Below are 15,742 nucleotides of genomic sequence, written 5' to 3'. Positions count from 1 at the left end.
CAATACTTCATTATTTATTAAATAATTATATATCAGACACCTACTATACACAGGACACTGTTCCCAAAATGAGGACTATGAGTAAATTAGACACAGTCTAGCTCTTGTTGGCCAAATCCATTAAGCTTACAATTTTCACCAATCTATTGCTCCCCTTAAAAACCTTAAAATGGATTATTTGTGTCATCTCCTTTATCAAGTATCTCAGACAGCATTTTGATCTCATCTAACTCAGATCATTATGCTGTCCAATCTATTTCCATCTCTAAACGGCCTCCCACCACATTGCTTTAGTCACAGATTTATAATCTGAGCTGTCGTATTACTAATTCTCTGGCCTTTTAGCTTAGATAATTAGGGATATCATACATCACTGGAATTTATTGTATTTGCTTTAAGCTCTTGGGGACTTTTTACATATTTTTATTTTGCAACAAGTTGAGCTTATCATCCCACATACCAAAGCTATTAGTATGACAAATATTCCTGTACAATGACCAGTGAATTCTAATAAGGCAATAGGCCAGTTATCCCACTTCTACCCTGAGGACTAGCCCCACCCTAGGTCAGACCCAGCATCAGAATCCAAGTGCAAATCTCTTGGTGGTTATTGGGGGTTGAAGAGTAAACGGGGAAGGGTTTTAGAAGTGCAAAGCCAGATAGAAAATAGTTTTGTTCTAGCCCAGAATTCCTGATAATAGCTCCACCTAAATGGCAATTAGGAGGATAGAGCCACTAACCAAAACATGGTTTGAGTTAGTTTGGGGGCAGATCCAAAGATGTCTGGGGCATCAGTGGGCTCTCCTTTGCCCTGGGATGAGGGTCAAGTTACATTGAATCTCAAAGGAAATATTGATTTCCAGCTAATTCTTGGGTCACATTTATTTAACTTTGTTTAGCATCTTAAACTTTCTGAGAGCTACTCCTTTGGTTTTCCAAAATTGGTGTCGTTTTGTTGTGATTATGTCTCTCCCCATACCCCCCACCCCACTTCTAAATTTCTTTCTCTCTTCAAAACATTTTTTTTTCTTTAGCATAAAATTTAGAGTGGAAGCATATTAAACAACACAAAATTCAATGGCTTGAATAATAGTGTTTATTTTTTTAAATACATTTAAATATGAAACAACAAATGGAAGTTTGGTAAACTCAAAACTACAAGCTGGACAGTAACTAGAAAATCAGTGCTGATCATACAAATCAAAATCTGCATAAGGAAGAATCAGAATAATTCACAAGACAGTTGCAATTAGCAAAGGACTCAGAGACTATTTGAAGTGCCTCATCTGCTGTGAGTAATCAGTCACTTGGTACTTGTCATTCCGTGATGATCAAAACTTTTTCTTTCACCAAACAAACAGAAAGGATTACACAGGCTCCCTCTTCTCCACTCCTTGGTGTGCAGAGGCACCTTCAGTTAGAAGACATCTGTCAGCAAACCAGGGAATCCTTAGCTGGTGTTTAATGGAAGGTTCCTGAATTCACCTGGTACTATGTGAAATGAAATTTTTCCAACACCTGAAAAAAACAGTGACAGCAACTTGGCAAAGCGGCATGCTGTTTAAAATGACAGGGAGGGGTAACTTGGGAACACAGCTGAATCAAGGATTTTCTTGACTGTGGAGCTCACGGGTAGGCCTTTTCTCCTTTGGAAAGTGGCAATGCTTTGCACAGGCCAGTTTCGCATTTGTACACATTCTGGTATGAAGCGGGCAACCATCCTCACAACTGTTGCAAAAAAAATAAAATAAACATGAGAATTCAGAATCTGGGACTATATTCAAAGGAATAACTCTGTTCTGATTTGATTATGTTTTTAAATTACATTTTCTAGATATGTATTTAAAATGTCAATATAAAATCCTGAATGGTTATCCCACATGGATTCCAAATCTATTCAAGTACATTCAGTAACCTCTAACTGTTCTAGTCATCAATAAATTTCTTGCTACATAAATCCAGTGACATCCCCTTCCTCAAAGAGAAAACAACCAAATAAACATACACGAACACATATTGAGAGAGAGATTGAACCAAAGTGTCTGCTGATCTGAACTCCCCCACAAATAATTGTTTACATCTCATTAATCTAGTTTTTGCTTAAGATCCATAAGCCAATAATAGCAGGTAGGATTTTCTTGATTTCTCGATTAATCATCATGCTATATACTCTTGCTTATTCCTTAGTTTTCAAACCTCTGTTTTACTATAAAATAAAGTGGCTTGAGCATGGAATAAATGGCTTAATGACGAATCCCACTGAATTAAAATGGCATTTATATTAAATGTCGGTGAGTCAAGTTAAGGCGAAAGTGAAAAAGCCATTCACCTGCAGGTGTCTGGGTGAAATACCTTGTGCTTCCGGCAGCAGCTCTCCAGGCTCTCTCTGCACTCAATGCAACTGCAGTTTTCTGGGTGCTGGATGAGATCTCTGGGACAGGGTGTTTTACACACGCACTCACAACGATCTTCATCAAACTTCATGTGTGGCCCACAGAGAGCCAGTTCCTGGAGGTGAGAGTAGTCTAAATAGAAACAGAAAAGTGTTGGTCAAATAGCTGTAGCATGGATAACGTGATCCCCAAAGTGTATACTTTACATCATTCTCAAATAACTTGGATTCACAAAATCTCCTTTCCTGTAGATTTTTGCTCCTAATCTTCACACAGTGAAGGAGATTCGCCTCTAATTTCACAATACAAATACAGAATTTATATGTTCTCTTTGGATTGTGATAAAAATGTTATAAACTGAATATTCTTGGTAATATTTTTTAGAGATTTTTAGGTTGATGACTTGTTAAAAAGGTAAACTTTTACAACCAAGTATGAGTAATAAAATATATGCTGTCTAAGGATTATGCTTCTAGTCCTTCCCAGTTTTTAGGTGAAGCTTAAACACAGGGAGGAATAGAAGTATTGGCACTATAGAAACACACCTCAGGCCTTCCAGACTGTGAGTAGAAACAGTGATGTATTTCCTCACCACAGATCACAACACTGATATAAAAGATACAACAGGGATAATGAACTTGGATTCCACAGATATCTGCTGGGAGATAACATTCAGCTGAGAGAGGAGGGCCTGAGTTTTTGACACACTTAGATGACAGATAACTTCTAGAAAGTGTACAGTTGCTCCATGTCCAGTTCTAATTATCAAGTTGAAATTCATTGCAAAAAAATGAAAGAGAAACTTTGGAAGAACTGGCTTTATCTTCTTAGCATTCCTGAAGGTTTTAAAGCAAGTACATGTTTACTTTCTTCCCCAAAACTGCTTCTCTCCATTTCACCTGATTTAAGGAATGGTGCCATCACTCTTGACTCATCTGCCATATTGAGCTAATCACATGTCCACCCAGTTCTGAGTTCTGCCTCCCTGAATTTGTTCTTTCTTTTCCATCACCACTACCACTGCCTCGATTCAGCCAGAACCTTGTATTTTTTGTGTAGATGGCCATCGCTCATTTGCCAACAACACACGTTTTATGCCTTCACTCCATTCTCCGCAAGGTTACTAAATGTGAATCTAATCACTTTACTACTGCTTTAGTTCTTTAAAAGGTTCCCCTCTCTTTCAAAATAAAAGCCAATTTTCCCACCATGACATACAAGACCCACCATGAACTGACATGAACCCTACTTACCTCCCCCGTCCCCGTCTCTCTCATAGCTTATGTTCCATCCATATCAATTACAGTACTTTTTGTTCACCTGATATGCCAGGGTCTCTCAAACCCACCCCTCTGCTAGTAATTCTTTCCCCCAGTATCTTTCCCAAATTCTGCAAGGTTAGCCAAGTGCCCTTGCCATGTACATATTTCCATCTTGTCATTTTTTACACTTCTTATCTACTTGTCTGTGTATTTCTGTTTCCTCCATTAATTAAAATATCCTAAAGGTTATAGGAACCAGGTCTAATTGTTCTGGTACAAAACAGGTACTTGAGCCCTGGCTGGTTTGGCTCAGCAGTTAGAGCATCGGCCTGCAGCCATGAGTCCAGGGTTTAATTTTGGTCAAGGGCATGTACCTCAGTGGTGGTTCATCCCCGGTCCTGGTAGGGGTTGTGCAGGAGGCAGCCAGTCAGTGTGTCCCTCTCACATCAATGTTTCTCTCTCTCCCTGCCTCCCACTCTATCTGAAGATAGAAAAAATATCCTCGAGTGAGGATTTAAAATTAAATAAATAAAACAGGTACTTGATAAATATTTATTGAGTTTATTTGGTGTAATAAAAGCATCCTGAATCCTGCTAATGTATGGAGACTAAAGAATCCCATTCAGCACACCAAGACATTGGGTTAGACCATGTGTTCTTGCTACTATCTAACCATTAATGATGTATCAAAATGGCAACCTTGTGTCATCCAATCTCATAGTTTTAACTTCTCTGATTGATCATCATTGAGGGATCATGTGAAATGGGTGTTGGAAGGCTAGATCTGGAAAGACTCCATTCTGAATTTTGTGAAGAGGAAAAAGATGAGCTTTGTAAGCCATATGTCAGCAAGACAAAGTCACTTTGGGGCAAGATGAGAATAGTTTGTTGAAAGATAGTTAAAAAGTGTTTACCGATTTGCAGGGATCATAAGGTGGCAGTAGAGACTCATTGACAACAATTTGGGTAGGACTAACTCCATTCTAAGGCCCATGGTTTAGGGAAACACAGCCCACTAAGTGTTCACTAACTTGGCAGAAGCTGACCTCAGTCCTTCTAGACAAGTTAAAAGTAACAGAGACTGGATGTAGGAGAACTGAATAATGTCCCCTCTTTGCCCACCTCCACCCAGCCCCCACCCCTTCTCCCCTGTCCTTCACTACACTGTTGTCTGTGTCCATAAGCTACAAATATATGTTCTTTGGCTAATCTCTTTAGCTTCTTTAATCCAGTCTCCCCCACTCCACTGCCCTCTGACACTTGTCTGTTCCATGTATCCATGTGTCTGGTTCTATTTTGTTCATTAGATTAAACATATTAGTGAGATTATATGATGTTATAATCTGACTGGTTTATTTCACTTAGCATAATAATCTCCAGGTCCATTCATGCTGTTGCAAAGGGCAAAAGTTCCTTACTTATTATAGCTGCATAGTATTCCATTGTGTAAATGTACCACAGCTTTTTTTTTTACCTACTCATCTACTGATTGGCACTTGGGCTGTTTCCAGATCTTGGCTATTGTAAATAACATGGCTATGAACTTAGGGGTGCATATATTCTTTCTGATTGGTGTTTTGGAATTCATAGGATATATTCCCAGAAGTGGGATTCCTGATTCAAAAGGCAGTTCCATTTTTAATTTTCTGAGGAAACTCCATACAGTTTTCCACAGTGGCTGCACCATTCTGCATTTCTACCAACAGTACACTAGGGTTCTCTTTTCTCCACATCCTCGCCAGCACTTGTTGTTTGTTGATTTATTGATAATAGCCATTCTAGCAGGTGTGAGGTGATACATCACTATAGTTTTAATTTGCATCTCTCTAATGATTAGTGACACTGAGCATATTTTTCATGTCTATTGGCCAACTGTATGTCCTCTTTGGAGAAGTGTCTATTCAGGTCCTTTGCCCATTTTTTAATTGGATTGTTTGTCTTCCTGGTGTTGAGTTGTATAAGTTCTTTATATATTTTGGAAATTAACCCCTTGTCAGATTTATCATTATCGAATATGTTCTCCTGTACAGTGGGTTTTCTTTTCATTTTGTAGATGGTTTCTTTTGCTGTACAGAAAGTTTGATATAGTCCCATTTGTTCATTTTTTCCATTGTTTCCCTTGCCCTAGGAGATATATTGGCAAAAATATTGCTACAAGAAATGTCCAATATTTTACTGCCTATGTTTTCTTCTAGGATTTTTATGGTTTTGTGACTTACATTGAAGTATTTTTCCGTTTTGAGTTTATTTTTGTATATGTTGTAAGTTGGTGGTCTAGATTCATTTTTTTGCATGTACCTGTCCAATTTTCCCAACACCATTTATTGAAGAGACTGTTTACTATTGTATGCTCTTGCCTCCTTTGTCACATATTAATTGACTATAAAGGTATGGGTTGATTTCTGAGCTCTCTGTTCTGTTTCATTGATCTATATACCTGTTCTTATGCCAGTACCAGGCTGTTTTGATCACAATGGCTTTGTAGTATTATATATTGAATTTAATCCTAAAAAGGTTGATGATGGGATACTAATGTATTCTGTTCCCAGCCTTGTTCCACTTATCATTTTTATCAATAAACTGATGGAATTTTTTCCAAGTAAATTCTTGAAGTTGTAGCTATCTTATGGAATATAAAATACAAAATCAGGACTCTCCAATTTTTCTTTTTTTATTTTTCTATATTTTTAAAAACAGTTTAGAGCCATGACCTGACGCTAACAAGATAAAATGCAATTGGACTTGGATTCACTAACTCAAATGTGCAACCGAGGTATGTGCCCTTGGCCACAATTGAACCCAGGACTCTTTGATCTGCGGGCCGACGCTCTAACAGCTGAGCCAAACTGGCCAGGGCTACACTTCCTATTCTCAGCACCCATGTGCACCAGATGAGTCCCACCCAAGGAATTACCTTAAGTGGAAAGAGGCTACCTCACCCATGGTTACATCCCCTCCCCAAGGTAGCCCATATATGGTGAATGACAAGTCCATAGGATCCAGCCTCTTTGCCTCGATTTGGGGCATCCCCCCAAGGACCATCCTAGCTTCAGCTCCTCATAGGATTGGCTGACACCTCTTAGCAACTGCAGCACAGTTCAAATTCTCCCCTGCCCAGGCCTAATTCCCTCTTACATTTTAATGCATTGTACCTATGTACCAACCTCCTGAGTACAAATCTCTCTCTCAGAAGCTGTGTACCAGGGAAACCTTGACTAGAACAGCCTTTAAGCCTCCCACAATAACTTTCTAACACTGTTTAAAATGAGTCACATGGAGAAAGAATTATATTTGTTTTACATGACTCTATAGGGTAAAACCTTAACTAACAAGTTGAGACTATAGAGCTAGGCTGTCCAACATGGTAGCTATAGGCTATATTGAGCATGAAATGGGAAGTCCAAATTGAGATGCGCAATAAGTATAAAATACACACTGGATTTCAAAGACTTAGCACAAAAAATAAGGACATCTTATTAATAAATTTTATATTGATTGCATGTTAAAATTAAATTTTTGATATGTTGGATTTTAAAAATATATGAAAATTAATTTCATCTGTTTCTTTTGACCTTTTTAATGTGAGTACTATAAAATGTAAGTTATATATGCGACTCTCACTGTAATCCATTGGATAGTAGTGCTCTGGAGAGAGAGAGAGATTTAGGTTCAGTGTAGTTCACTAGCAACAAGAACGTGGCCAGAGTAACTGGGCTGCCTTATTCAGTGGTGAGTTTCCACATGACTAATGTATAGTCTAGCAGAGGATGGCTGAACACTGGTGGGAAGGATGTAGATAACATTCAAGATCTTCATAGGCATTTTACACTACATGAACATTAAGTTTCCCTCCAAACCTGGGTAGAGCTTTCATGCTGACAGACAGAAATATATGAAGTAGGATGTTACTTATGGTTTCTAGGGACTGATTCCTTAGAGATGAATCCTTACTAGTCTTGTTTGCAATTCATTGTTTAAAACAAGCAAGGTTCAGATTGTATGACTCCTTGCAATTTTTCTCCAGTGGAATCATATAAAGTTCTCTGGGAAATACACAAAACTGCACTCATTTTCAGCTAAATGTTGATCACTAAAAATCATAACATAATGATTTACGAGCAGTGATGGTTGCCTATCTCATTTGGTTCCCAACTTCCCTTTGTCCAATGGCTGTTTTGCTTTTAGTTTGCTTTAGTTTCAGAAAGAGTTTCCTCTTATTCCCCCCTTTTTTCAAATTATTAGAATGTTTTCACATGACACAGTTAAAAGAAACCAATAAATCCAAAATTACTTCATGTTCTGGTGAGACTTTTATACATATAAATTAGTAAAACGCGGTTGACTATTTAGTTCTGAAGTGGCTTTCATTAAAGGTTACCATCCCCTTCCAAATGAAGTGTTTTGGAATGATCTAATTGCTTTGGGCTTTTCTTCAATACTGAAAAGCAGATGATGCATTACTATATAATTAAAGCACAGAAGGCTCTGGAATCTGACTGCATCTATCAGTTTTAGCTGTGTGACCTTGATAAAATTACTAAACATTGTGGTGTGTCCACTTTGTAATTGTAAAAAAGGGGATAATAACAGTACATTATAGGATTATTGTGAGGATACAATGAGCTAATATATATAAAAGGCTTACAATGTTGCCTGGTCATATTAAGCACTCAATAAATGTTAATTGCTATTGTTGTTATTTTTATTATTACTGTTATTATTTCATACTGCTCTCATTACCTTCCATTCCAGCAAGTGGATTCTCCTCCTGTAAAACACATTTACATTTGTTGTTATCCCATAACATGTCAATAGGACAGAGTTTCTTGGAATGGGAACAGCTAGGAAAAGAAATAAACCAGATTTAAAAGCTTTCAAGGGTAATCATACCATTGGAATGTTTTTTTTTAAAAGTTGAATAAATTTCTGAGTGGAGAACAGTTAAGAGTTTTAAATAGCTAATTCATATTTATGAACTGCATGTTATTAGATGGTAATTCTGTATTTACAAATATTCTCTTTAGAAACCTTTGGAAATGAAACTGTAATTTTGGGAAGTTATAATCTTTAAGAAGATTGGTGTAAAAATGATGAAAATTAGCTGTCAATAGAGCCTATTTACCAAAAGTAAATATTGTTCTAACATAGTTCCTAAGTACTATTTTCTTTAAAATAGAGATAATAACATTGGCCAGGATAGCAGGAACATCTTGAGGATAAATGTTCCTTATATATGAGCTGCTTAAGGGAGGTAGAGATAAATGTCTTCTTGGCTCAGTGTTAACTAACATATAACCACCAGCTCACTCCTTCACTCGCCACTCACCCATGCATATACTACATTACCTTTGCAAGATCTAAGTATCCAACATTATATTTTTATTCAGTGATTACAATTAGACCTTTATTTGTTTCTCAATCTTTTTTCCAAATCAAAGATTTTTATCTTTGATTTCAGAACACTTCAGGGTGTTATAATTTCTGTCATAAAGAATCACAAAATACTCTTAAGAAAATTCAAAGTCAAATTAATGTTAAATCACTTTCATTTAAAATAAGAATTTTCCATTTGGTAATCTCAAGAGGAAGGGTTAGAAAATCTCCGAACTCAGATGCATTGTTTTGCCACTCCCCAGTGACACCAGGAACTTTTTCCCCACCCTCTAATTTTGGGACTGAAATGTATAAAGAGCCTAGAATGAATTATATTTAATGTTTGTTGTGGAATGAGGGAACATGTGCCAATCTTGAGGCTGGAATAAAGTTTTACAACTGCATTAGACTATAGGTATTAAGAACAAAGGTGTTCATAAGTAAATATGCTGAGTTCATAACCACTGAGTTTTTGGTACTACTGCAATATATATATTAACATCTAATTTAAAAAAAATGTATTTACCAAGTAGTTATTAATAGTAGATCTAGATTAGAAGCTAAAAAATCAAGATGTTGAAGAGAAAGTGATGACTCTATAATTAATTAAGTATTCCACACATAGCTTTGGCAAAGGCAAGAACAAGTATTAATCAAACAAAAGAAATGCTTACCCATCTTCTTCTGGGACCTGTATGGATCTTCTGATTATGGGGTATGGATGGCTGGGAGCCGTTGACAAGCACTTACAACCTGTATGGTTGGCAACTTTAACAGGCACTAATTCAGGTACTGATGTCAAAGGCACTGATATTTCAAAGAGCTAGAGTAGAGAAAAATAACCATTATATGTGTGTGTGTGTATTTAAAAGAATAATTTCTATAGTCTGCATTTTTGCCTTTGTCCTTTATGGCAGTGACTTTAGCAAAGTTTTCCATCAACAATAGAACTAACAAGGATAAAGACTGACATGATGGACAAAATGGTGGGCTGGGAGTCAGGAGACCAAGGGCTTATCCAACCTTTCCAGGTATTTAAGCTTAGTTAAATCTCCTAATTTTTCTGTGTCACTAATGCCCTTGTAAAATGTCACTGTTAGCCTCTGCTTCTGCTTTAAATTTGAGCATAAATGTTAGGGATTAAATGAAATTATACCTATGAAATTTCTTTGAGACCATGGTGAAGAGATTATTGTTCAAAAGAATTTACTTCTCACTTCTCACATTATCTTTATTGAAGGAATATAGTTTCCTGTTCTTTGACTTTGGATTTGGCCATGTGATTTGTTTTAGTTAATAGGATTGTAGCAAACATGACACAACAACAAGTTTGAACTGCACATGCTTTGTAGGGCTTGTTTTCTCATGTCAATGCTGTAGCCATGAGAAGAGCATGATCTAGCAGGTTTGTTGGTCCAAGGAATGAGAGGCACAGGGAATAGACCTAGACTCAACTTGTATTTTGGAGTAAGCCCATTGGGGCCTACTCTAAACTAACTAAATCTCAGATACAGGAGTGAGAATAACTGTTTGTTGTTTGAAGCCTCTGAGTTTCAGGATATTTATTATACAACATCACATAGTAATAACTGATACACGATCATCACGCCCAACCACTTAATTATAGGTAACATGAATGTCATTCTTTCTATGTGCCAGGCTTTTATATTACTTCATTTACCCCTAATAACAACATTATAGGGTGGATTTTTATTACCTTCCCCCACCCTCTACAGGTGAAGAAACAGATGTACAGAGAGGCTACATAACTTTGCCTTAGGCCACGTAACTATTGATTGGAAGAGTGGGGATTTGAACTCACACAGTCTACTCTCGAACCAGAGGTGATACTCTTAAAAGTGCACCTTATTACTTTTTGGAATGAAAGTGCTGTGACCAGAAGGAGCAAGAAGGGTTCTTGACAAATAGAATGTACAGAAATGGCAATTACTTTGTTTCTAGAATGGTTCTATGATATATGAATGAATTGAACTTGATTTTAATGCTCCGTCTATTCAATCACCATTCCATGTAGTCCACAAGGAACTAGAGAATGCATTTATTCACTTTGTTTCTACGAGATAGTTCATGAAATAGTCCATAACTTTGGGGTGAGAGGTAGTTTAAAAAAAAAGCAAAAAATGTTTAAATATGCATATTTGGAAATAAAAACTGCTATACAATTACACTTATACTTAAGTACGTTCTGTAAAACTAATCATTTGTTGACTACAACAGTCAAAATAATCAACTAGCTATTAAGTGAAAACAATCCATTAAAGTTGTATTTATTCTGACCTTTCAATATGTAATGGAACTTCCATGAGTCTAAGAAAGAGAGTGTTTTTAGAGTGTTTACTTTTCATAAACTTCATCTTCTTGCAAAATTTTTCAGCTATGCTCTAGGGAATAACATAGTCATCAACTAAAGCCTTTCACATTAATGGAAGCTTTCTTTCTACTGACAGTTGGTGCTTAGCCATACTTATGTTATTTTCTGACCTGATTGTCAAATAGTAGAGGTCAGAATTTACAAGTTCCAAGGTTCTCTAAAAGGATTTAGAAAAAGAAACTCTACCATTTAAAGGATATTTTAGGGGTTAGGGGGAACAAAATTAAGGATAAACTATTGCCAAACAGTTCAGCATTCCATTCTTTGCATCTAATTAAAATAATTGCCTAACATGGATACATTTGGTGCATATGTAATTTTATTGTACTACTATTGTATATATATTGTACATATGTATACAGAAGAAAAACTATATGGGCAAATATGATAATTAAATTAATATATCAACATGCACAAGGAATTTGCAACATTGAACCCAAAAGAATGTAGTTTGACTTACAGCTTTTTAATACGTTTTCCGAAGTTTGTTATTACTACTCTCCTTTGCAACAATTATATTTTACAACAATATGGTAGCAATACAAGGAAAAACTTATCTACTGAGAAAAAAGGATTTTATAAGATGGAAAGGGAAGAATTATTCCTTTCATGGAGACTGAAGAATTATTTTCAAATGTTTTTTGGGCTAGATATTTTCTACTTGCCTCTCCAGAGATGACATTCTCTCTCTTTCCTTCCTCACTGGGCTCTGTGTCCCAGGACACTAACCTCTGTGGGTGACATCTATAGGTCCTCTTGCCTCCTCCACCCCATAACCCCTACTCTTTGCCAGGCTAAGGCTTGACAGTGGCTGCCATTCCTCTAGCCAGTCCTGCAGCCCTCCTTCTTTACTTTCTCTCTGGATCCCATAACTGCTCTTTAGTCTAAAAGTGGGAACAGGTCCCCCTTTTTGCTAGCTCTGGGTACTGCACCAGCCCTTTCTCCTTTCCCCTAACCCTCTAAACTCTTCTCAATCACTCCATTTGAACAACATAGAGCCTAACTAATCAACAAGGCAGTGCAACTGTCTTCATTCCTTAAGTTCCATATGATTTTCTGATTCTTGACATTATAGCATCAAAGAGACGATAACATAAAAATTCAGGCTCTGGAGTCTCACAGATCTGAATTTGAAGCCCAGCTCTGCCATAAGTTATTTCTCTGAGCCTCAGTTTTCTCCTCTAAAAAGGAGAATAAAAACATACCCTTTTAGCTTGTTTCAGGGATTAAATGAGACAACGCACATAAAGCATTTAACACAGTGCTTGCCAAAAAGCTCAGTTGCAGCTGTCAACACTATTGTCATCAGGTTTGGCAGAGGGCATGCTAGCTGATGTCCTCATACCTGTTTGGAAACATATGAGGTGCTCGTGTTCATGCAGATGACGCTCTCTTCATTGCAGCAGCCGCCACAACGGAACACGTTCACACAGGGAGGCTTGAAGAACCTGTTGGTGCTACTCCCCAGCTCACTGGCAACCTCCACGCACGTCTCTCTAGGGCTGCACTGGGTTCTTTGCCATTCCTCATCTATAACTGCAGAGAGAAAGCTCATTGGGGCCAGCAGAAGAAATGGCCCTTACATCCCAATGTGAGCCAGGGTTATGCTGGACACAGTCATTTTCACATTTGTAGTGCTTGTTTATTTTACTAGATGGATATTTTTGTCAATCATTTAACCAAAGATTGTTTTCAGAAAAATAAAAACCAAAATCTATGTTCCTTCCTACTTGTATAATACCTTTGTAGAATATAACTATTTTTCTTTGGTGAATAACACTATATATAACCACAGTGGATACATCTGGAGGAGCTGGCTAATTAGGAAGCAAATGGAAATATGCAAAGAAATAACGCATAAGTTATTTATTAAGCAATTTGCACGACACAGCTGAAGAGCATTTCTTCTACTTAAAGCCAGGAGTGGGTAGGTTTTAACACCATTGAAGAATACATTTTTGTTGGTTGATTAAGTAACTACAGTAGGATTCAAACCTGGCAAACACACGAATGGAAGTTTAAGCAGAACAAATCCTTCCTCAAGTGAGAGTTTTCTCATTTGCAAATGCCTAGTACTCAAGTTTACCTAAAATGATTAAATAAACAGGTTCATTTTGATGGAAGGAGCAGTATTCTGGTCATTTTAGCAACTTTGAGAAAAAACAGAAAAAGAAACAAGTCTCTGGGGATAAAAAGATTATATACATTCTCATAAAATAGTACTTGCTTTTCTCTCACAGTTTATTTTTTAATTAGATTTAACACTTTGATACTTAATGTTATATAGACTTTCTATGGATTTTTTGGGAAATGATTCAATTTTATGATAAAGACAACATTTTAGCTTGCCATGGGACTGTAGAGTTTATTATACAGTGAGGGAGGTGGTTGAAACCTCCTGTGGTAGGCAGCTTCTAAACTGACCTCCAATGATGTCCACCTCCCGGTGTTCATACCCTTGTGTAATCCCCTCTTCTGTGTGTGGGCTGGGCCTAGTGACTCAATTCCTATGAAGAGAATACAGCAAGTGATAGGATGTCACTTCCATGATCAGGTTAAAAAGACTGTCACTTCTGTCTTGCTGGCAGTCTGTCTCTTGCTGGCACTCTCTCTCTCTCTCTCTTGCCTTCTTGGCTTGTAGGCTTTGTTGAAGCAAGCTACCATATTGGAAAGTTAGAAAGGACTGAGTTTGGGCCCTGTCCAACAATCTATAAGTAACTGAGTCTTGCCAGCAACCCCTAAGTGAACTTGAAGACACGTCCTTCCCTAGTTGAACCTTGAGATGCTACCTGTGGACCAAGCTGACACCTTGACTGCATCCTCTGGAGAGGCCCAGAAGAGATACTCATTCAGACCATGTGTACTTTTATGACTCACAGAAACTTTGAAATTAAAAATACGTTGCTTTGTCCTTGCCAGTTTGGCTCAGCGGTTGAGTGTCAGCCTGCGGACCAGAGTCCCGGGTTCAGTTCCTGCTAGGGGCACATACCACACACACACACACACACACACACACACACACACACAAAATGTTGCTTTAAGCAGCTAAGTTTTAGGGTGTTATACAGCAATAGATAAACTCTTCTTCATTTTTATCCCATCTTCAAAAATTTGTGTTGGTTTCTCCCCAGAATATTCTAAATCCCCATATACGTGAATGTTTCCACTGGAAAAGACAGAAGAACTTTTGCTGAAAGAACACAAACTTAATATTATTGTTGGAAATCTGACAGTAGTCTGTAAATTACTCCTTTAAAACATCTTTCCATATTCTTTCCCTCTTAATATCAATTTTCCTCATATGTTTCTCCTTCAATCACTGAAAACACAAAATACAAGATGTTTGGCCAGCTAAGAAATATTGCATATAGTAGACAAGTTGCCTTATCTCTGTTTTTCATAATAAAATCTTGTACCCTAAGAAACCTTTTTAAATTTCTGATTTTGAACATATATATAAAGAGCCAGAAGTCTTTAAACATGAGAGATAAGTTATCCAATTGGGTGTTAATATGGGTATCACTTAATTCACTATTATTAATCATGAATCCTGGGGAAAAAAAACCAAGTAATTAAATTATGAAGAAATTCCTGTTTAAAATTCTACTTACATATTGTTTTCCATTTGCTTTTTAATAAAACAAATTTTTGAAAGTTGGAGCAGTCAGATTTAACTAAATATTGTGTTGAAATTCTCTGGCTGGTGTGGCTCAGTTGGTTAGGTCAGGGCACATACCCAAGTTGTGGGTTCTATCCCTAGTTGGGGTGGGTGCGGAAAGCAACTGATGGATGTTTCTCTCTCTCTCTTTTTCTTTCTCTCTCCCTCTCTCTATCTTTCTTCTCCTTCTCCCTTCTTCTCTCTTGAAAAATCAATAAAAAATTAGAAAAAAAATTAAAAACTGTGTGGAACTATGACCAATGCCACTGAGTAAAGGCTGCATAACTCTACTGTTCTTTACTACTGCCCAGCAGGAATGCTCTGTCTTCAAGATTACCCTGAAATCCATGAGGGTGAGTTGATAATTTATAAGTGATGTACTACACCCATTGGATTATTTACTGCTTCTAATTTAGTAAAAACTTGAGGTGACCCCCCCATTTAATGAAACACTTTAGACTTTTGCTTTTAAAAATATTTTTATACTTTTTATGGTTTCTTCTTTAGGAAATGTCAGTCACTGACTTTTTAAAATCACCTAATCTTGGTTTTATTGTAATGCTTGTCTACCTCTGTCTTCACAGAGTATCTCCAGGCTCACCTCAGGCCTTCGAACAGTTAATCTGGTTAAGGCCTTGGATATCAGGTGAGGTCTGACCTCTTT

At 37.1% G+C, this 15,742-nt stretch overlaps 1 protein-coding gene across 1 annotated transcript in view; it reads right to left on the bottom strand.

Moving 5' to 3' along the window:
- Positions 1-1,192: 1,192 nt before the first annotated feature.
- VEGFD (vascular endothelial growth factor D) overlaps positions 1,193-15,742 on the bottom strand; it is a 33,911-nt gene continuing 19,361 nt past the window's right edge. The window contains exons 4-8 of the mRNA XM_036271422.1: positions 12,766-12,956; positions 9,703-9,851; positions 8,396-8,496; positions 2,330-2,525; positions 1,193-1,728 (exon numbers count right to left, since the gene is read on the bottom strand). Of these exons, the coding sequence (XP_036127315.1) occupies positions 1,602-1,728; positions 2,330-2,525; positions 8,396-8,496; positions 9,703-9,851; positions 12,766-12,956 (764 nt within the window). The 3' untranslated portion in view covers positions 1,193-1,601. The remainder of the gene's footprint in view (positions 1,729-2,329; positions 2,526-8,395; positions 8,497-9,702; positions 9,852-12,765; positions 12,957-15,742) is intronic.

This window comes from Molossus molossus, unplaced genomic scaffold (genome assembly GCF_014108415.1).
Source record: "Molossus molossus isolate mMolMol1 unplaced genomic scaffold, mMolMol1.p scaffold_m16_p_2, whole genome shotgun sequence".
Taxonomy (NCBI): domain Eukaryota; kingdom Metazoa; phylum Chordata; class Mammalia; order Chiroptera; family Molossidae; genus Molossus; species Molossus molossus.
This window is presented reverse-complemented; position numbering and strand designations above follow the sequence as displayed.